The 23,705-nt window shown below is 38.9% G+C and overlaps 1 protein-coding gene across 1 annotated transcript; it reads right to left on the reverse strand.

The window, feature by feature from the left end:
• Positions 1-5,017: 5,017 nt before the first annotated feature.
• Positions 5,018-9,098, reverse strand: LOC145055238 (uncharacterized). The gene is made up of 5 exons (XM_079003540.1): positions 7,834-9,098; positions 7,115-7,401; positions 6,490-6,544; positions 5,290-6,113; positions 5,018-5,148 (listed from the first exon to the last, which is right to left on the reverse strand). Exons 1-5 carry the CDS (start codon positions 9,096-9,098, stop codon positions 5,018-5,020), a joined length of 2,562 nt encoding a protein of 853 aa, XP_078859666.1.
• Positions 9,099-23,705: the final 14,607 nt, after the last annotated feature.

Here is a 23,705-nt window from a genome sequence, read left to right on the forward strand (position 1 = left end):
ATTAACTGCACAAAAAATCAATTCATGAAAGTGGCCAATCAAACACAAATCAAATTCAAGGATTCTAGTTTAAACAAAAACATAATCACTAGAATAGAATCACAAATCAAACATCAAATCATATGCTTCAAGTCAAGCAATCAACATGTTTTGAACAAGAACTAGAAACTAGGGTTTCTTAGCCACACATGGCTAAGAACAATTCAAACAAGAAAAATGATGGAATTGAAATGTTTAATGCTTACAAAAATGAAATCAAAATGTTTGCAATGATTAAGTCTTCTCAAAAGCTCCAAGAATTCTCCCAAAATTGCCCTAGATCGCCAGAAACTGCTCCCAAAACCGTTATGCCTTCAAATGACGTTCTTCTGCTCTTTTAATTAAAGTTCACGTGACTTGCCATAAGGCCATGCGTTTTTGGCATGGCCATGCCTTTTGCCCATGTGTTTTTGGCATGGCCATTTGTCTTGACCATGTGTTTTTGGCATGGCCCATGCTTTTTGCTAAAATCCAGAAAGTTTTCACTGTTGGCTCCATCTTCATGTTTTCTGCCATGGAATGACCAGTTCATCTTCTCTTCATGTTCCAAAGCTCTATGCTCCAAGCATCCAAGCATCCATGCATCCAAGCTTCACGTTCCATGCTCCATAATGCCTGCAAAATAAATCAAAAATAGTGAAATACTAGGCATTCTTAATGAAATATGCAATTACCCTAATAATCAACTAAATGCAAGAATTATGAAGTGGAATGCTATAAAAAGACGGAAATAAACATGCAAAATAGGTGCATAAAATGCATCTATCAAACCTCCCCAAGCTTAGACCTTTCTTTTCCTCAAGAAAGAGAAAATTGAGAATCTACCTAGAAAAGACGATAGGTGACTAAAAAGAAACTAAGATGAAAAGAATGGAAGGAACGAAAAGGACTAAATGGAATTAAGAGTGCATGCATGCAATAAAAGAAGAACTAATGAAAATAACATATGTACAAAAAGATTTGTTTTTTCAAACATTAATGTAATGAACAAAACAAACGAACATATTCAATCCAATTAACCTCATAATGTCATACAGTCGAAGGTGTAACTGTCGGGCCTTGAGATAACTTGACATTAACCCCACAAAGATATATAACAAGTAAAACAAGGTTTTTAGCCATTCCCTAACGCACCTCAACAAAATCAAAAGTTACAACACTTGTTCACTTTTACAGGTGTTGGGTTAGCACATGGATCAACTTATGGTCTTACTCTCGTGAAAACATGTGATGCAAAATATGCTCATTTTCATTTTTCAAAACATGACAATGACCGACTCCAGCTATTTGTTGACTAACAAAAAAAAATTTCTAAAAATTCCCTAATATTTACCCAGATTGGTTACATGTTTCAAACCACTTACACCAGTCAAAGTAGTTTATAGTCAGTCCCAATGTTTACAACCAAACATTTTTCAAACACATTATTCAATTAAACTATAAACATAAATATATATATATATATATATATATATATATATATATATATATATATATATATATATATATACAAACTATCTAATTATATTTTTCTGCAAATAAAGCTCATGGCTTCCTTTGAAATCCGTGTAACGGGCTTCCAACCAACACATCCAAATCAGATGACCTTAGTGTGCTAGATTTAAAGAGATCCCTCGGGTTTACTTGACCGAACCTCAAAGGCCACAGATTAGCTTTATTTGTTATTGTTAAGTTCATGACTTTCTATGGAACCCGTGTAACGAATTTTCAACTCAATCAGTCCCAAACTATTCAACTTTAGGCGATTAGGTGTAAAACACCCCTCGGATTTTACTTGTTCGAATCCCAAAGGTCATAGATTAACTTAATAATATTTTTATTTATTTAATTTATTATTATTATTATTATTATTATTATTATTATTATTATTTTATTTTTTTATTATTATGAGTCTTTTAGAGGGACTGATGTAAACGCGCAAAGACTTGTAAGTATAGTCGGAAACAATGTCCCCAAGCAGGGTATTTAGAAGGGAATAAGTAGAAAACACTTTTTAGAGCGATGGAGAATTCGAGTCACTGAAATTTTATATTCATTTTATGGCTCTTTTGAATTTGGAATTTGGATATGAATGAGCAATAACTCATAAGACCGATCGTGTGTTCCAAGGGCTAAACTATATATGTCGTTATGCTTCGATGTTGATAACCTTATCATTTTTTGTTTTGCACGAGTAGCTTCGGGAGACGTGTTCGTGTGAGATTGGGTTGCTTCAAGCTTTTAACTGAAAAATGAACAAGTTCTAATCTCAAGCCACGACTAATTTACCACTTCAACTTATTTAAGAAGATTATGTTCCTTTAGATTGATTTTTTTTATGATGTGGAAAGATAAAAATGCTAAAAATGGAAAAAAAAAGTTAATTTTTTTTTATTTTTTTTATGAAATGCATGTGGAGACTAACTAGAACCTAATGTATAAAGACCCCTCCCCAAGCTTAAGATTTAGCATCGTCCTCGATGCTCGGAGAGGGTAGGGCAATCTACTAGCTGCGAGGGGCCCAACGCTGCATGAACTGCATGGCTTGTTGTACCGTTTGTGTCAATTGTTGAACGTCAGCGCGAATGTCAGCAACAGCTTGATCAAGGTGATCAAAACGCCTCATGTATATGTCGTGGTACTAAGTCACCCGCCGGGTGTAGAAATAACGTGCAGTCTCTACTGGGACAGCAGAAGTGGACCCCCTTACAGGACGAGCAATGGAGTGAGCAGGAGGAATAAGGATGTCGTCTTCGTGGTCGACGACTGGCCACTCAGGAGCTCTCGGGATGGGCGCAGGAGCGCGTGCGATGGAATTTTCAGAAGTGTTCTTTGGTATACACCACCGAGTCTGAGTGATGTCCTGCTAGAGTTGGAGAGAGCTGAAATCCCCAGCAAGAACTAAGAGGTATGGCTCACCTTGCACCAGCCATGTGATACTACCATCACCTTCTCTACGGAAGAAAGATGAGGCTATAAGGACATTGGATGTGATGGTATTAGTGCCTTGTGTGATTTTCTCGAGGTCCGGGCGCTTGCTCTCAAAAAGCTCGGCACAAGCAAGGCGGGTGGCAAGATAGGAGATAATCCCGCGACAATGAATAGGGCATAATCGCTGGTAGAGACCTTAAGAAGTTTGGAAGCAAGGAAGGCGCCAAAATGAGGTCTCTTCAAGCCGGTGACCATGCACCAAATAATTTCTAACTCCATCTTATCGGCTCTGCTAACGTCTTCTTGGGGGAAGACAAGGTTAGCAATAATTTGGAGGGCCACCCTTAAGACTGGATGGATGATATGAGATGCTTTGGCGGATCGAGCCTCATACACATCAAGTCCTGTGATTTCCTTCCAAAAGGCTTTGGCCTAGGCTTTAAAAAGATTATTTTTCTCTCGCATGTAGCCTAATTTAGGACCATATGTATTGAATTTAGAAATCCCAACAAACCCACTAAGATCGTCTAGACTCTGTTTAAATTGCAAACGCATGAGACAGAATGAGAGACATTTGGCATTGTCTTTGAATTCCAAAGATTGTAAGAATTCAATGGTTGTGTTTTTATACGATTCAGTTGGTGCCAAAGTGAGAAGTCTCTCCTAACCGATGTTGCTAAACAATCTATGGACGCCATCATAAACTTCTAGTTCTTGGAGAGTGGGAATATCTACAAACCGTTGTTGAGAATATTCGCGGTCCTTAAGGTGAAGGAATCGCTCACGGTGCTCAAGAGAGTTGTGAATAATGGTGGTGACACCATATTTGGATTCTCATTGTTCTTTTGGTTGTGGGTTTTTTCGTTTTGGCATGATGAAAAACCGGATTTATGACAAACGGGTGGTGCCCAAAAATGATAACACAACTAGACAAGCACGAATGAACAATTATATGAAGCACAAGAACGGATTTACAATTATTCCAACCAAACAATTTTAAATTCAATGCGTAAAACTTGAGATATGGAAGGAATGTATCGTTTAAACGCTTGGATTTGAGGTGTTGGCTTGTATTATTCACTTCATCTTCAACCTCAAGAAGGCTTGAACTCTTCAATGGTGGAATGTCCAATTGGAGATGAAAGCTTCTAATCTTTCTTCCAAAAGCACCTCCCCAAGCTTGGTCTTGAACCCTATACAAGAATTTTTGAAACCCAATACAAGAATTAATTCAAACTTTACAAAAATCAAGAACTAGGGTTTATAGGGTTTATGAAGGAAAATTCGATTTTTTTCCCACTAATTGAAGAAATCGATCTAGATAATGAAGATCATGAAGTTAGAAATTGATAGTAACATACCTTGGTGGCTTAATCTTGGATTAATTGAAGAAGAAAATCGAAAAATTGATTACGATTTTGAAGGGTTCTCGGTTAAAGAGTAAGGAGGGGGGAAGCAAACGCACGATCGTGAGACGCAAAGTGCTCGATCGAGGCTTTGCTTGGCTGTTTTGATTTGTCCCTGAGTCCTAGCCGTGCGCTTTTCTAAAGAATTTAAGGGGTTGTGCGTTTTTTGTAATCTCGATCAAATCGCACGGGCTGTAGGCCGTGAGTTTTAAGCTGGTCCATCCATGCGATTGTTAACTCTTTGGTCGTGCCTTTTTTTCTGCTATGGGACGCACGGTCTGCCCGGCCATGCGTTTTTCCTTTCAAGCCCATGCAAAATTTTTTGTTTTTTTTTAAACCTCGATGGCATGGCACGGGTAAAAAAAATGACCATGCGATTTAGGGGTAGCCCATGCGATTTTATGTGACACCGTGCGTTTTCTTTCTATAAACCTCGAATCACCTTTTTTTTTTATTGAAAACCAAATTTTCTTTGAGCATTACATAGGAAAATTAATTGTGTGGGACCCTCGAAAAGACGTAAAAACTTGCAACACGGATGAAATAAATCAAAATAAAGAAAATAGAAAGAAATACTCCCGAGTTGCCTCTCGGTTAGCCGCCCTTGTTTCAAGTCTTTGGCTCGACTTTGCCCTTTAGGTTCACTCAATGTAGTCCGGGCGTTCCAAGATATCAACCTCCATGTCTTTCTCTTGGAAACCTTCATAGAAAACTTTTGATCTGTGGCCATTAACTTTGAACACTTTTCCAGTTTTGTTACTCTTAATCTCAACTGCACCATGATCAAATACATTAGTAACAATGAACGGTCCCACCCACCGGGACCATAACTTACCGGAAAACCATTTAAGTCGAGAGTCATAGAGTAATAACTTTTGACCAATCTCAAAGGTCTTACGGGAGAGGTACTTACCATGGAATGCTTTGGTCTTGTCTTTGTAGATGCGTGAACTCTCGAATGCTTCATTTCTTATCTCCTCCAACTCTTGGATCTCTAACTTCCGATGAACACCCGCTTCATCAATCTTCATGTTTAGCTTTTTGACAGCCCAGAAAGCTTTGTGTTCCAGTTCAACAGGGAGGTGGCAAGCTTTGCCAAACACAAGTCTATAAGGTGACATCCCAATTGGAGTTTTATATGCAGTTCGGTATGCCCAAAGATCATCATCTAATCTCAAACTCCAATCTTTGCGGTTTGTGTTCACTGTTTTCTCAAGTATGGACTTGATTTCTCTGTTTGACACTTTAGCTTGTCCATTTGTTTGCGGGTGATAAGCTGTGGACACCCGATGTTGGACTCCATACTTCTTGAGAACCGATCCAAGAGTTTTGTTGCAGAAGTGTGTGCCCCTGTCACTGATCAAGGCTTTTGGAGTTCCAAACCTACATAAAATGTTAACCTTGACAAAATCTACAACAACTTTTGCATCATCAGTTCTTGTTGCCTTTGCTTCTACCCATTTGGAAACATAGTCAACAGCCAAAAGGATGTATAAATTTCCAAAGGATGAAGGAAAAGGACCCACAAAATCAATACCCCATATATCAAATATTTCACAAACCAAGATGGGGGTTAAGGGCATTTGGTTTCGGGAACTCAAAGAACCAGTCATTTGACATCTGTCACAACTTTTACAAAAAGTGTAAGAGTCATGAAAAAGTCGGGGCCAATAAAATCCACAGTCTAAAATTTTCCTGGCAGTTCTTTGAGGACCAAAATGCCCTCCACAAGCATAACTATGACGAAAGTTGAGGATAGATTGTACCTCATGTTCTTCAACATATTTTCTTATTACCTGATCTGCACAATGTTTCCAAAGGTACGGTTCATCCCAAATGTACCTTCTTGCATCTTTCTTAATCTTATCTCTCTGTGACCTCGTGAGGTCGGGTGGGAACTTTCCCGTGACCATGAAGTTGCATATATCCGCATACCAAGGTGGTGTTTGGATAGCAAACAAGTGCTCGTCCGAGAATGTGTCATGGATGGGAATCGCATCTTCAGGTTGAACTATTCGGCTCAAATGGTCGGCGACTAGCTAGGTTCTCTTTCCCGCTCTTATCTTTGATCTCAATATCGAACTCTTGCAAAAGCAACATCCACCGTATTAACCTCAACTTCGAATCTTTCTTGGTAAGTAAGTGCTTTATGGCTGCAAGGTCCGAGTATATGATCACTTTAGTTCCTAGGAGGTATTGTCGGAACTTCTCTAGCGCAAAAACAATAGCGATCAACTCTTTTTCTGTTGTGGTGTAGTTGCATTGTGCACTATCAAGGGTCTTTGATGCATAGTAGATGACATGGTGTGCTCGACCCACCTTTTGACCCAATACTGCCCCTACAGCCGTGTTGTTCGCGTCACACATGATCTCAAACGGGAGATCCCAATTAGGTGGTTGGATGATTGGAGCAGAGGTGAGTAAATCCTTCAAACGATCGAAGGCATCCTTGCATGGCTGAGTGAACTCAAATTCAGCATCTTTTTGGAGTAGTTGACACATCGGCACTGTAATCTTTGAAAAATCTTTAATGAACCGCTGATAGAAACCTGCATGGCCAAGAAACGAACGAACTTCCCGAACATTTGTCGGGTAAGGAAGACTTTTGATAACATCTATCTTGGCTTTGTCAACTTCCAAGCCTTTTCGGGACACAATATGACCAAGAATCAATCCTTTGTCCACCATGAAATGGCATTTTTCATAGTTAAGCACAAGATCTGTGTCAATGCACCTTTGCAAAATTTTTGTTAGATTCCTATAACATTCATCAAAGGAGTTTCCATAGACTGTGAAGTCGTCCATGAAAACTTTAATGATGTTTTCAACATATTCAGAAAAAATGCTCACCATGCATCTCTGAAATGTTGCAGGTGCATTGCATAGACCAAAAGGCATACGCCTATAGGCAAATGTGCCAAAGGGACAAGTGAAGGTGGCTTTCTCTTGGTCTTCCGGGGCTACTGGAATTTGATGAAAACCCGAGAAACCATCCAAGCAACAGTAATGAGATTTACCCGCTAATCTCTCTAGCATTTGGTCAATAAATGGCAAGGGAAAATGGTCTTTTCTCATTGAGGCATTCAACTTTCTATAGTCAATACAAACCCTCCACCCGTTTTGCACACGGGTTGGCACCAAATCTCCCTCAGAATTCTTGACAACTGTGACCCCATCTTTTTTCGGGACTACCTGAACGGAGCTCACCCATTTACTTTCAGAGATAGGGTAAATCATACCTGCATCCAAAAGTTTCATGATTTCTTTCTTTACCACCTCCATCATGGGTGGATTCAGTCTTCTCTGTGCCTCTCGATTTGGTTTGAAGTCTTCCTCCATGAGAATCTTATGCATGCACAAGGAAGGGCTCAACCCTTTTATGTTAGCAATTGTCCACCTAATAGCTTTCTTATACTTTTTCAGCAAAGTCACCAACTCATCTTCTTCTGCAACGAACAGCTTGTTGGAGATAATGACAGGCAAAGTCTTCTCTTCCCTAAGGTATGCATACTTCAAATGATATGGAAGAGTCTTCAATTCTAGCTTAGGTTCCTGCACAACGGAAGGAAGAAGTTTTGTGTTAGAAATGGGCAATTTCACGTTGCTATTATTATACCTCATTTTCTTCTTTTCTTCCATGCTCTCCACAATTTCCAACAACTCTTCATCTAACTTGAAATTTTCTGCAATCTCTTTGACTGAATTGTTATCAAAATTCCTGCTCAAAACTAACTCCAACAAATCATGGTTAGTCAACTCAAAACACTTTTCAGTCAAAGGTTGGATTATATCAACAAAATTTATGCAATGGACATCACTTGGGTACCTCATTGCTTCATAGATATTCAAGTTGATGACCTCCCCATCGAATTCCATGGATAATGTACCATTGTAGACATCAATTTTTGTTCTTGCTGTTTTCAAGAATGGTCTACCTAAAAGTATGGAACTCGAGGATGGATGGTCATCATCTCCCATATCAAGCACATAAAAATCTGCAGGAAAGACAAGCTCATTAACTTGCACCAAAACATCCTCTAATACACCTTTTGGGTGTACTATAGAACGATCTGCAAGTTGGATGATCACCCCTGTTTTTGTTAAAGTGCCTATGCCAATAGATTTATAAACAGAATATGGTAAAACATTAATTGAAGCTCCTAAATCTAGCATAGCACGGGGGACATACAAGTTTCCCAATTTGCAAGGAACGGTAAAAACACCTGGATCCTTGCACTTTGGGGGCATCCTTTTCTGCAAAACTGCAGACACATTTTCACTTACTTTCACTATCTCATTACCTCGCAGCTTCTTTTTAGATGTGCAAAGTTCCTTAAGGAACTTAGCATATCTAGGTACCTGTTTGATCGCATCTAAGAGAGGGATGTTGACTTCAACTTTCCGGAACATTGCCATGATTTCACTATCTTCTCTCTCTTTTTTGTTGCTGCTCAATCTTGATGGAAAAGGTGGTGGTGTGATCTTTGCTTCTTTCTCTTCCGGCTTCTTTTTCTCCACCATTTCTTCTTTCTTTTCATCCTTCTTTGGTGGTTCTTTTATCACCAACTCCTCTTCTTCTTCTTCGGGCATCTTTGGGCCGTCATATTTCTTTCCACTCCTCAAGCTAATTGCACAAGCATTGTGCTTTGGGTTCTTTTCAGTTTGAGGAGGTAGCTTTCCTTGATTCTCCATTTTGCTCACCAATTGAGCAAGTTGTGCCATTTATTGCTCAAGATTCTTGATGCTTGCCTTGGTCTTCTGCTGAAAACTTTGGGTGCTGGTGGCAAAGCTTTTGACTATGTCTTCTAAGGACATACTTGAGGATCCGACTTGTTGAGGAGGAGGTTGTAGTTGCCTCGGTTGGTAATTTTGTTGTGGGAATGGAGGCCTTGCTTGGTAATGGGGTGGTGGTCTTTGTTGATAGCCCATGCTTTGGTTGTTGTTCCACCCTTGATTGCCTCGGGGCTGATCATAAGTTCTTTGATTATGCCCGGAATAGCCTCCTATAACATTTGCTTCTTCATATTCTTCTTCTTGCAATTGAGGACACATATTAGTCGGGTGTCCTACTTGAGTGCAAATGCCATAGGGATGGGGTGTGGATTGCACACCTTTGTCCTTAGCAAGCATCATTACCACCTTAGTCAACTCGGATAGTTGAGCTTCAATTTTAGGAGTGTGCACCTCTTTTACACCTCGAGGTGCATCTGTGTACCGATCTTCATCTTGACTAGTATGCTTTGAATCCTCCGCCATGTTTTTTATGAGATCCCGAATCTCCGTTGGGGTCTTTTCAGTCAAAGATCCTCCACTTGAAGCATTAAGAAGTCTTCTTTCCCAAAGAGTCATGCCTTCAATGAAGTATTGAAGAATTTGATACTCACTAATACCATGCTTTGGGCAACAGGCACAAAGCTTTTTGAACCTCTCCCAATATGTATGAAAGACTTCTCTCTTGTGTTGTTTGATCCCAATTATCTCTCTTCTTAAGGCTGAGGCTTTCATTTCTGGGAAGTATTTGTCTAAGAAGAGGCGTGCAAGATCTACCCATGTGTTGACCGTCCCCGGTGGAAGGTCATAAAGCCAATCTTTTGCTGAGTCTTGCACTGCGAAGGGGGATGCCCTAAGCTTGATTTGGTCTTCAGTGACATTGTATGGTTTCATGCCAACACACACAACATGGAACTCCATGAGGAACTTGTGGGGATCTTCATTTTCTAAGCCTCTAAAGGTTGGGAGTAAGTGAATGAGATCGGATTTCAATTCAAGGTTTGTGGCTGCCGGATAGGTGATGCAAAGAGGTTGTTGAGTAACCTCTTGCCTCGCCCATTGGCGAAGGGTTTGTTTGGGTGGTGGATTCCCTCCATGGTTGTCTCCCATGATATGAGTAGTGGTTGAAGTTTCTGTGGGTGTAGTGTTTGGGCTGTAATGAGTAGGTGAAGAGGGTGGAGTGGTATTTCTAAATGAGGATGGTTCAGGTGAAGGTGATGAACTTTCTGTTTCGGATGCGGACACACTTGAGAGGGGAATATCTTCCCAAATGTTAATGACCGGGAGATTGCATGATGAAGAAGTACCGGAAACCGGTTACCTCTTATGAAGCTTGGCTTGCTTCCTTAACTTCTTTGCAGTCTTCTCTATCTCCGAGTCAATTGGCAGTGGTGTACCTGTACGAAAAGATCTAGGCATAAACAATTAGTAACACCATGTCCCCGGTAACGACGCCAATTTGTTAGGCGTGTCAGACCCAACAAATAATAGGGGTACGATATACTCCAAAATACGATGCTTGAATGCACTAAAAAAGTAGTACAAGGCAAACAGGGTCGAACCACAGAGACACGGGACAAAAGTCTATACCTCTTTGCGCAAGGTACTTTGGTCACAAAAGGGGGGGTTTGTTTGCAAAAGTAAATAACTAAATAACAATCTACTTTAAAAGCATGCACAAAATGAAATAGATTTGTAAACAAATTGATTGAACGGTTCTAGTTCTAGTTCTCAATGATGTTGTTCAACTTGATTATGACTTGATGTAATTCAAGATTGCTATTCTATGTTGGCACTTAAAGATATTAACACGCTCTAATACCTCTCGCTTGCCAAATTATCTAACCAAAACACGCTCTTTGATTAGACCTAGCTTTACTAATTCAACCTAAACACGCTCTTAGATTGTATTGAAAAACTGCATTAAGTTTTGTACAAGCTTCCCAACAATGTTCATTTCTTCTCATACGCTCGGAAGTGTGAAAACATGTGATATATGTTTTACAATAAGAAAACTTATTGCTTGTTACCAATTATTAACTTAATAGAACGATTAGGTGCCCTAAAAGTTAATTAACTGCACAAAAAATCAATTCATGAAAGTGGCCAATCAAACACAAATCAAATTCAAGGATTCTAGTTTAAACAAAAACATAATCACTAGAATAGAATCACAAATCAAACATCAAATCATATGCTTCAAGTCAAGCAATCAACATGTTTTGAACAAGAACTAGAAACTAGGGTTTCTTAGCCACACATGGCTAAGAACAATTCAAACAAGAAAAATGATGGAATGGAAATGTTTAATGCTTACAAAAATGAAATCAAAATGTTTGCAATGATTAAGTCTTCTCAAAAGCTCCAAGAATTCTCCCAAAATTGCCCTAGATCGCCAGAAACTGCTCCCAAAACCGTTATGCCTTCAAATGACATTCTTCTGCTCTTTTAATTAAAGTTCACGTGACTTGCCATAAGGCCATGCGTTTTTGGCATGGCCATGCCTTTTGCCCATGTGTTTTTGGCATGGTCGTTTGTCTTGACCATGTGTTTTTGGCATGGCCCATGCTTTTTGCTAAAATTCCAGAAAGTTTTCACTGTTGGCTCCATCTTCATGTTTTCTGCCATGGAATGACCGGTTCATCTTCTCTTCATGTTCCAAAGCTCTATGCTCCAAGCATCCAAGCATCCATGCATCCAAGCTTCATGTTCCATGCTCCATAATGCCTGCAAAATAAATCAAAAATAGTGAAATACTAGGCATTCTTAATGAAATATGCAATTACCCTAATAATCAACTAAATGCAAGAATTATGAAGTGGAATGCTATAAAAAGACGGAAATAAACATGCAAAATAGGTGCATAAAATGCACCTATCAGACATACAATACGAGAAAGCTAACTATACTCCTACTCGCTTTGACATATATACATGATTCATCCTCGCTTCGTAGAAAACCAAACTCTTTGACGTTCTCGTCGAAGCAAAGATTCCATCTGCGAGACGCTTGCTTAAGTTCATGGATGGACTTCTCAAGCTTGCACACTCTATTGGGATGCTTCGCATTGACAAAACCCTCTGGATGAGACATGTAAACATCCTCAACCAACTTCCCATTAAGGAAAGCGGTTTTGACATCCATATGCCATATTTCATAATTATGAAATGCGGCAATGGCCAACATCACCCTAATAGATTTTATCTTGGCAACCGGTGAGAAGGTTTCATCATAGTCAACTTCGGGAGTTTGAGTGAAACCCTTCACGACCAATCGTGCCTTATATGTTTGCACATTCCCATCCATGTCGGTCTTCTTGTTGAAGATCCACTTGCACCCGACGGTCTTATGTCCGGGAACATGGTCAACCAAATTCCAAACTTGGTTGTCGTTCATGGACTGAATCTCGTTGTCCATCGCCTCTTTCCATTTCGCAGACTTCGGGCCTGCCATGGCTTCCTTATAGCTATTAGGTTCGTCCAAATTTATTAGTGCACTATCACTAATATACGTGTCCCCTTCTGTAGTAATATGAAGACCATATAATTGGGGTTGAACTCTAACTCTTTCGGAACGTCTAAGAGGTAATGATTCGTTAATCGGTTCAACTGAAGTTTCCTCATCGGGTTGAGTGCCAGCATTAGAGGTTCCTTCATCGCTCCGTTCTTGAATCTCTTCAAGATCGATTTGCCTCCCACTGTCCCCTTGACTTATGAGTTCTCGCTTTCGGAAAACCCCTCTCCTCGCAACGAAGACAACATTGTCACTTGGTCTATAGAAGAGATATCCAAAGGATTTCTGCGGGTAGCCGATGAAAATACACCCCTCACTACGAGTTTCGAGCTTGTCGTGAGTCTCTCGTCTTACGAAAGCCTCACAACCCCAAACCTTTATATATGCCAACGAGGGAGCCTTCCCTATCCACATCTCGTGAGGTGTTTTGGCAACCTTCTTCGTAGGGACTAAGTTAAGGATATGGGTAGCAGTCTATAAGGCGTACCCCTAAAATGAGATAGGTAGTGAAGCACAACTCATCATGGAACGAACCATGTCCAACAAGGTTCGATTACTCCTCTCAGCCACACCGTTCAACTGCGGTGTCCTAGGTGGCTTCAATTGCGAAATGATTCCGCATTCCTTAAGATAGTCGTGGAACTCAAGATTTAGGTACTCTCCTCCTTAATCGGATCGAAGGATCTTGATTTTCCTGCCCAACTGATTCTCCACTTCTTGTTTAAATTCTTTGAACTTTTCAAAGGTTTCTGACTTGTGCTTGATTAAGTAGATATACCCATATCTACTATAATCATCGGTAAAAGTCACGTAGAAGCGGCTCGCATCCCTTGTGGTTGATCTAAAGGGCCCACACACATCGGTGTATATGAGATCCAATAGACCCTCACCCCTCTCAAAAGTTCTAGTGAAGGGTGACTTGGTCATATTTTCATGTAAACAAGACTCACACACGTCATCGTCCCTAAGGTCGAATGACTCCAACACTCTATCCTTTTGGAGTTGGGCTATGCGTTTCTTGTTGACATGTCCAAGACGACAATGCCACAAGCATGCTTTATCCAAACCGTTGGATAAATCAACACACAACACATCATTTCCAAAGTTATCTACAACCATCACAGTTTCATATATTTCATTACAAGGTAATGCTTCAAAATAAAATACACCATTAAGATAAGCATTAATAGAACCCTTTTCATTATCAAATGAATATATAAAACCTTGTCTATATAAACCATGAAACGAAATGATGTTTCTTTCCATATCTGGCGAATAGAAACAATTGTTTAAATCTAATCCTAATCCATTATTAAGCATTAAAGAGTAAATTTCGATCTTGGTGACTGGCGGCGATCTTCTGTTCCCCATGATCAAATTTATCTTCCCATGCTTCACATCCCTATCTCTTCTTAGGCCCTGCAAATCAGAACAAATGTAAAAACCACATCTTGTATCAAGTACCCAAGAAATAGAACGTGATGAATCATTAGATTTAATTATGTAAATACCTGTGTAAGATGGCTTGATCTTTCCATCCTTGATGGCTTGCAGATATTATGGGCAGCTTCTCTTCCAATTCCCTATTTTGTGGTAGTGTTGGCACTCTGACTCCTTCGGGTTAGAGATGGTTTTAGCAGAACCAACTTTGGTTCCACTAGAAGAGGTACTATCTTGGGGTTTACCCTTATGGTTGCTCTTTGAGGGAGCCTTCCTCTTCTTACCCCTCCCTTGCCCAATTGCCAAAACAGGGGTTGCGGTTGGAGCGGAAGTTGATGCAACAGATTTATCCTTGAGATTGCTCTCAGCAGTCCTAAGCAAGCCCTGAAGCTTGCTCAAGGTGACCTCTTCCTTATTCATATGGTAGGTCATGCGTAACTGATTGTACCAGGGAGGCAGGGAGTGAAGGATAATGTCAATTGCCAGCTCTTCATCCAAGTTAACATTCAACTTGAGAAGACGGTCAACATATCTCTGCATCTTTTGCAGATGAGTGGTAAGGGACTCTCCACTACCCATTCGGGTAGTGATCATCGAAGTGATGATCTCATACCTCTCTTGCCTCGCACTTTGGTGGTACCGATCCAGCAAGTCTTGATGCATTTCATAGGGATACATGTCCTCATAGGACTTTTGGAGTTCGGAAGTCATTGCCTCCAGCATGATGCAATGGACTTTCGTGGCATCACACTCGTGGGCCTCAAAAGCAGTGATCTCTTCGGGAGTAGCAGTGTTCATGTCGATCTCCTTCAACTCCTTATCTAGGACATACTCTTTGTCCTCATAATGGGTGACCATTCTAATGTTGCGGATCCAATCGTTGAAATTGTTTTCGTCGAATATCACCCTCCCACACAAATTCATGAGTGAGAAAGAGTCGGAGGAACTCGAGCCAAAAGCGTTGTTGTTGTTCATGTTCGACATCTGAAAAAGAAAGGAACAAAGTTTGATTAGAAATGAATCCCTAATTAAACACCCAAAATGAGAAATTAGCGCTAGGATCCAACAACATTATTTACATTTTAGAAAAGGGATGTCGTAATCTAACATGCAAATAACTTGAAGGTAAGTGAATGACGATTCACTAATTCTCCATCATGAAAAACGAAAAGAAGATTAAGTTTTAAATGTATTGAAAACTCCTAGATTCTTTTGAGATTCATTGAACCTTTCAATGGCATGTTTAAATCTCGATATGCCCCTCAAGTTTATGTCTAGGACGCCGAGGATCACAAATTGGGTGTGAATAACCATGCAAATGTACACGGTGCCCTCATTGTTACAGTGACCTATTCGATGTGTCGGTTAACCACACACACTCCATCAGAATATGACAAACAATGAGTCACCCTTTGCCACCTTTGCTTAGAAACCAATTAGTGTGCCGGTTAACCACACACGCTCCACTAACTTCTTAGCAAGGGTACAGAGTGTAATTTCATGGGATTGCATCAATTCACTTTGCCTAAAGTAACTAAGATTGGAAATTTTGTAAAAACATTTAGTTACTTTATATAGATTTTTTATACTTTTAATGATGAAAAGTTTGCCCTATCCTACCCGTTCGGCTAACGACCCTCCCTCCACCAATCAAGGAAGCGGTGGGTGAGAGTGGACACCCATTAAACGGCCATTTTATAGGCCATAACCTTATAACCCCCCTTATAGATCGACTTCGTGAATGAGGCCTACTAACGGTAAGACTAGCATTTAAATTATATATATATATATATATATATATATATATATATATATATATACTCCCTAATAAATGAAAATACTTTTGCCACTTGTCATCTTCTCTTTCATTTTGACACATGTCATTTTCTAGGATTTTTAAAATTGTTATTTTCCACTTGTCATTTTTTTGGGAATTTCCATTTTCTTAAAATAAATTTCCAAAAAATTCTAATGGGTTATATATATGTAAAGTTATCATTCTATTAATTTGATAATAAATTCTTATAAATGCTCCAAACAATTTGATTTTTTTCATAAATACTCCAAAATATTACATTTTGTTATGGAAAACATTATTTTATAAAATATTTAATGTTTATATATTCATATTAAATTTTTATTTTTTAAAAAAACCCGTGTAATACACAGGTTTCACACCTAATATATATATATATATATATATATATATATATATATATATATATATATATATATATATTAATCTTATAATATTATAAAGTATAAGGTCGAATTTTAAACTTGTAAAATTCTAGGGTTTGAAATTTAAATAGTTCAAATTAAACATTTTGATCATAAAATTTAAATTTCAAAACTTGAGGATAAGTTTTGAAATTTTTCAAAACACAAAAATCAAATAGCAAATAATTTTCAATTAAACATTTAATTTAATAATTATATAAATTTGACCTAGTCAATATTACATGCAAGATAACTCAATAATTAATTTAAATAATCAAGTATTATCAAATAAGGAAATTATTATTTAAACAATTGGTAATTATCTTTTGTTTTGATGAGGATATTGATAAAAAGGTAATAAAATTCGGATTTTATTAGACTAAAACAATTTAGGTAATTATCCTTAAGCAAAACAACAAGAAATCCCGAAATTCCCTTTGTCTGACGCTCCGACTCGTCGAGTCCTCTTATGGACTCGTCGAGTTCTTCCTACCATGTTGCTTTGGTGAAGGCAACCCAAAAGGACCATGCACAACCGGGTCAAGTACATACAAAATATAGTTACGGGCTTAGACACTAATCCAACAGTGATAACTTCTATGGAAGATGTGTTTGTAGTGTTGAAGAGGCGGACAATATATGTCCATATTTATGATTTATATACTTTTATCATATATGTTTTTGCAAGTGATCGTGGGTGGCATGTTATCCTTAATTCAAATTAGACAGGAAGTTTTCTTTGCCTCAATGTAACTTTGGACTCAAGTGTGTCTTGGCTCCATCCCAAATTTGCTCTGGTTGCTAATGTATTACTACTCGGTAAGAATATATATGTTGGATTGTGGGTCCTTTCAATACATATCACTACTAATGTTCATCCCAAGAATAACAAAAAGAAGTTCAAAATATATTAACAAAAAACAACAATCATGAGTAGGAAAAAATAAGAAAAGCAAACACGTTTGGTTCATATGAACATGTAACAACTCGATTTCTAGGTATTTAGATTTTGACCCTTGGTAAGAGTATTGTTTGCAAATTGGCCACGAATGACATTTAAATGAAATTTTGGATTTGATCACGTATGTTGGGCATATGCTTGGTATACTAGGAGTACGTGGTAGAGACTCAAACCCTAATTTTTAGTGTTTGGACCCTATTTAAACATCTTTAACTCTTTGAGACCCCTTCATTCATCAGCCTCCATCCTCATTTTCGTCCCAAGCAAATCTTATTTCCTTGTGCGTGCATTTTGAGCTTGAAAGCGTGCTTTGTGGTGTCTTTAAAGGAAATGGAAGAGAAGAGGACATCTTAGGAGAGTAAAGCACTTTGGATGCAAAAGTACCTTGCCATAAAGCTTTACTTGGAGGTAAAAAGCTCTAACCTTGATGAAGTTTTTGCTTAGATCTTCTTATCCATGGATTCGTGTTCATTTTGGTCCCATAAGCTTGGTGTTTATGAGTATGGTCTAATCTAATTCATTTGAGCTGTCCTTTCAAACGTTTTGGAGTGTTTAGAGTCATCAAAATGTTATATTGGTCCTTAGTTTCCTTCCATGCATGAACTATGATGTTTTAATGAGTTGAGGAGTTAGGGTTTTTGGTATTGGGCACTTTATAGCCATGCAAGATCCTAAAGTTGGAAACTTTATGATTAAGAAAATCATTTGAGGACTATATATGGATTTTAAACGAAAGGGATTAATGGATTAAGCACTTATTAGAAAAGGTAGTTGGCAGACGTGTATGCTAGGAGTACCTAATGGTATGTTGTGCGTATGTGGTTAACTCCCCATTATATGGTCAAGGTTTAGTATGTCGCACGTACAAGCTGAGTACGTTGGGCGTACTCGGCTGAGCTAACACAGTTTACCCTTTGACTCTTGACTTTGACCAAGTTTAACCTAAGGGTATTTTAGTAATGGTTTGACCTGTACAGTTGGTATACATAGCGGTGGTGTATCCAGATATCTTTTTAGACTGAGAGGTGAGTTTTCCTCATTGTACTTGTGGTTCGAAGGAACCAATACCGACCCACTAGGTTATGTATCCTGGTATATAAGATGTTATTATGTGGTAGTGATCTTTTAGATCTGTATCCTGGTATATAAGATGTTGTTATGATGTAGCGATTTGTTAGATCAGTATCCGGTATATGGAATGTTGCTATGCGATGGTGATCTGTTAGATCTGTATCCTGGAATATAGGATGTTGTTATGTTGTAGCGACATGTTAGATCTATATCCTGGTATATGGAATGTTGTTATACAATAGTGATATGTAGATCTGCCTATCGCATGTTGACTATTTAGACGTTTATTAGTTGCATATGTCGACAAATTATTGTTTTGGGTTGAGGCTTTGTTGCTATGTGCGTAAGCCAACAGACCGAAGGTAATCCAGTCTGATGGTTGTGGACCCAAGGGTACACCAGTCTGATGACTAATTGGACCCGTTTCATAGTTGCATTCCAGCCTAATGAATAATTTGTTGGATATAGTGTCTAAGTCCATAACTATATTTGGTATGTACTTGACCCGACCCGGCATGGTCCATCTGGATTGCATGGCATTGCAATACTTGGATAGAGTAAATGAGAGAATATGGCACTTATGATTATTAATATATTATAAGTTCTAATATATTAATAATAGTATTATTTAATTAGTATTTGATCAAGTATTAATCTAGTATTAATTTGGTGATCGAAATGAGACTAATTAAATATATAGGGTTGATTATGACAATCATCAATTCTTTTATGGTGGATTAATGATCCATGGTTTATGGGTTATGGATGTAACCACTTGGAGCTCCATGGATAGTCCATGGGAGTTACAAACCCATGGGTCATGAGAAATGAAGAGTCATGACAATTATGGGTCTTCTTAATGAAACCCTAATTGTGACACCACTATAAAAGGAACCCTTTGGCTAGCAAAATCGTGACCTAGGGTTACTAGAGAGGGCATAACCGATTTTGAGTGCTAGAAGTATTCTCTCAAGTTATTCCAAGTTTTGTGGTGTTGTGTGAAGCATTTGAGGCACAACATTTGGGGTGCTAGGCTCACAAAGTCTTGAAGGAATCCAAGCAACATCAAGGTATGTATTTCTACTAGTTTTATATTTTATTTATTCCCCATGCCATGCTAGTTAGGAAATAACCTTGAAAAAGAAATTTGCATGTATATAGAGAAAACATAGATTCAAGGTTATTAGGGTTGCATGTACACTTAGGAAGTGTTAGAATGCCCAAAACCCATCATACTTGGGATGGGGGTAATCCAACTCGATGTTTATGGACCAGAAGGTATTGCAGTCCAATGACTAACTGGGTCGGAGGCAATCCAGCTTGATGGTTGTGGATCCGATGGTATTCCAGTCTGATGACTATTTGGGCCAGGAGTAATACAGTCTGATGGCTGTGGACCCGAAGGTATTCTAGTTCGATGACTGATTGGACCTAGCATGCATGATTGTATATGTTATATGTTGTGTGTGCTACTTTGGGGGAACTCACTAAGTGTTGGCTTACAGTTTCGGTTTATTATTTCAGGTACTTCAGAAGATCGTGGGAAAGAAAAGATGTGACCGTGCATATCCTCTTGGTTTTATGATTTTTGATTTTGGGATACTCTGATTGTGACTATTATTCTTGCAAACAATGTTTTGTAAACAATTGTGGTTGTTGGATTGTTTTTGCAAAGATGAAAAATTTATTCTGAATTTTGGGATGTTACAAGTTGGTATCAGAGCTCTGGTTTGAGAGAATTGGACGAACATTCATGTGACTCCATACTCAAACTAAGGATCTGCAAAAGTTTCCAATTTGTTTTCAAAATGCTTTTCAAAAGTAACCAAGGAAGGACGAGACATATACGATCAACCGGAGAAAGAAAGTATACCCCAAATTAACCATATTGTTATTTGCTTATGATATAACTGCATGCTAGTTGTAAGGTTGGGATCTTTAGGAATTGCATGATAGAATTGCCTGAATTTTGATGCCTTATGCCTATAGAGTTTTTCTACTCGTATGTCGCTTGCTTGTTGTTTGTAGGACTCTTTCGGGTGCGAATTAACTACTAATTGAATACGTTAATTCACATGTTGCATGTGTTAAATAATCTTAGAGTGAAGTATTTGGTCCTATTGCGTAACTCTTGTCTGAGTCCAACCGTTGTAGGGTTGAATCTTTTAATTTTGATTATTTAAGTTATGTTGCATGTGATTGTATTCATGAAGTAGTTAACTGGCACCAATAAGGGTCTTTCGGTAGTTGATGGCAGGGGTGAGATGGGGATCCTAAATTAACCTAGGGAGTGTGTAGTACTCATGTTGCGCTATTTAGCGAGTGTTGGGAGTGTCATATTGGGTGAGTGTGTGTAGCAGGACAACTAAGGAATGTTTAGCCACTCTCGAGAGAGTGAGCATATGATGTATAAGTATCCTAGTTCTGGGATTGTTTTCGGGTAGTTTGTGATGATCCATTGAGACAAATACGGGTAAGTGTGGAAGGTAGTATGGGCCCGTGTTACTAAGAGCATAGGACACGTATGCGTAGCAAGGAAGTTACAAACCTGAGAGTTTAGTCTCTCTGTTTTGGCTAAAATGGTATGAGTTGTGGCCTTTCTGATATATTTTGGTTCATTTTCAATATGGTGTTCACGAGGGGATCTAGTGGCCAGGATAGGATGGGGTTTTGATAAGATACGGCAGATGATTTCCACTGAGGTTTCACAAATATTAAAGGAAGAGTTATCTAGCGTCACGGATCAGATAACTGACAGGCCAATTGCCAAGTTTGAGGAGTGAATTGCAGCCATGCAGATTGTAAGTGGGACTGCTATGGTGAGTACCGGGGGAGATCTTGATGTGGAAACGTGACCCAGAAAGAGAAAAGGGCTCATTCAGTGATGGATGAAGAGTTTGAGGCTGCTAACCTAGGTATTGGAAGTCAAGAGGCTTTGATATATATATATATATATATATATATATATATATATATATATATATATATGGGAAGTATGGTGGAACCCACGGGTTTGCTTGTCACAAGTTTAAATTCTACAAATACGGAGAGAAAGGGCATGTCGTTTGCGACTGCAAGAAGGATTGAATATGTTTCCACTATCACCAGTTGGGTCATCTCAAACCTGTTGTCCTTCATGGGTAGCAGAGGGAGTAAAATCCCAGATACCCACCGTTCGACAGGGGGTCAAGGTTGAAACGAAAGAAAAGGCAGGCACAAATTTTGATCCTCAGGTTAATCTTGAATGGATAGTCATTCGTATAGTTAGCTTATTAGAACTATTATGTTAGCATCAATAGGTTTTAATGGGTCAGGGTTTTGGCTTTTAGGGTGCTTCGTAAATCATAAGAGTAAGAAGATCATTTGTAAAAGTTTGGAAGCTCTAATGTTGGGAAAGCTTCTGACGTCTCCATCTTTGGATCGAGATTTTCCTTGCGATTACTTGTTATTATTCGAGAATTGTCATATGCCATTTGCATACCGAGAGCTATGTTAGAGAGTACCTGGATGAACTGGTTTTAGGCTTCGACGTGGAAGACGTCGGATAATGAGGAGTAAGACCTGATCGGGGGAGGACTGAGCGTTCAACTTGAAGGATCAACAACCAACTTGATTTTGATGGTTTCCACGCGATGGGCCGAAGGAAGTTGCAGTTTAAGTTCGTTGGATTTCTGGTGTTTGAGACTATTGAGATCTTTTATGGTGGATAAGATTGTGAATTGATCTGAAGTGGGTGCAGGGTGAGTTGGGGTTAGATTCATGCTCTTGGGGTTGTGCACACAGTTCTTGCGCCAAAAGCTTTTAGACAAGATCTCATTGTAGCCGGTTGTCCCTTCTGGGACAACGAAATAGAGTTAAGAGGAGTGCGTATTCCTCGAGTTGATTATGAATTTAAGGTGGGGTTGGCTCATTGAATCAATCATTATTATTAGTAGGGTGTAGATCAAATGTTGAGTTATCAATCTATTTCAAGATTTAATTGATGTACTTTTGAGTGGGTTTCGATTTTATGGTTGAGAAGGTTTTATGGGAAGTTTATTGATATGGATGGTGATCCAACTTTAATGGGTGGATCAGAAACATCAGGATGATTACCCGCTATGAGGACAAAGAATATGTCCTTGACAGGGAGCTTAAGGTTGTTAATGAATCCACTGCTACTCCAGAAGAGCTTGCGGAGTTCATTGCACATGAAAAGGATGCCACCAAGGTCCCCTACATCATGATGGCCACAATGACTCCGGAACTCCAAAAATCTTATGAAGATTTCTACCCCTATGAGATGCACCTAGATCTGATGGAAAGGTAGCATCAGAGCGCGCGTCAAGAGAGGTATGAAATCATTTCCTCCATGATAACCGCAAGGATGAAGGATGGTGAACCCATCACCGGTCACTTGCAGAAGATGCAGAGGTTCGTTGACCGGTTGCTAAAGCTCAATGTTGACTTCCCTGAGGAATTGGCGATTGACATCATTCTCCGTTCCTTACCTCCAAGTTATGATCAGTTTCGTATGACTTATCATATGAACAAGGAGGAAGTCACACTTAGCAAACTTCAAGGACTCTTAAGGACAGCTGAAAATGGCCTTAAGGGTAAAGCGGTTGCTACTTCTACTCCTTTAACAACCCCTATTCTTGCAATTGGGCAAGGGAAGGGTAAGAAGAGGAAAAGGCCTTCGAAGGGTACCAAGGGTAAGACTCTTGATGGTTCCTCTTCAAGTGGGACAAAGAAAGGTCCCATTACTCCTTCTTCAAACCCAAAGGAAGCACAGTACTTCTATTGCCAGGATAAGGGACACTTCAAGCGAAGCTGCGCCAAATATCTGCAAGATGTAAAGGATGGGAAGGTTAAACCCACCCATGTAGGTATTTACACAATATTGTCTAACAACTCATCTAATGCTAATTCTTGGGTGCTTGATACAGGGTGTGGTATTCACATTTGTACTGATTTGCAGGCACTAAGAAGAAGTGAGCAAGTGGAGCACGAGAAGATAAACTTAGTCATGGGCAACCGGAAAGCATCACCTGTAACCAAGATAGGAGTTTATTTTTTATTGCTTAATAATGGGTTAATGTTAGATTTGAATAAGTGTTGTTACTCTCCCGAAATGGCGAGAAATATTATTTATTTTCATGGCTTGTACAAACAAGGTTTTACATTTTCATTTGATAATAAAAATGGTGCTATTAATGTTTATTACAATGATGTATTTTACTTTAAAGCAATACCTTGTGATGGTGTATATGAAGCTGTGAATGTTGTAGACAATTTAGGAAATAATGTGTTGTATATTTATTCTTCTGATAGCTTGGACAAAGCATCCTTGTGGCATTGTCGTCTTGGACATG

This window comes from Lactuca serriola, chromosome 1 (assembly GCF_051521515.1).
Source record: "Lactuca serriola cultivar US96UC23 chromosome 1, Lser_US96UC23_V15, whole genome shotgun sequence".
Taxonomy (NCBI): domain Eukaryota; kingdom Viridiplantae; phylum Streptophyta; class Magnoliopsida; order Asterales; family Asteraceae; genus Lactuca; species Lactuca serriola.

Coding starts and splice junctions, on each gene's coding strand:
- LOC145055238 (XM_079003540.1), bottom strand. CDS start 9,098: ATGGCACAACTTGCTCAATTGGTGAGCAAAATGGAGAATCAAGGAAAG. Junction 6,545..7,114: donor GAATCTAACAAAAATTTTGC/AAAGGTGCATTG, acceptor AAGTGATCATAT/ACTCGGACCTTGCAGCCATA. Junction 6,114..6,489: donor AAGAAAGATTCGAAGTTGAG/GTTAATACGGTG, acceptor CTTTCGTCATAG/TTATGCTTGTGGAGGGCATT.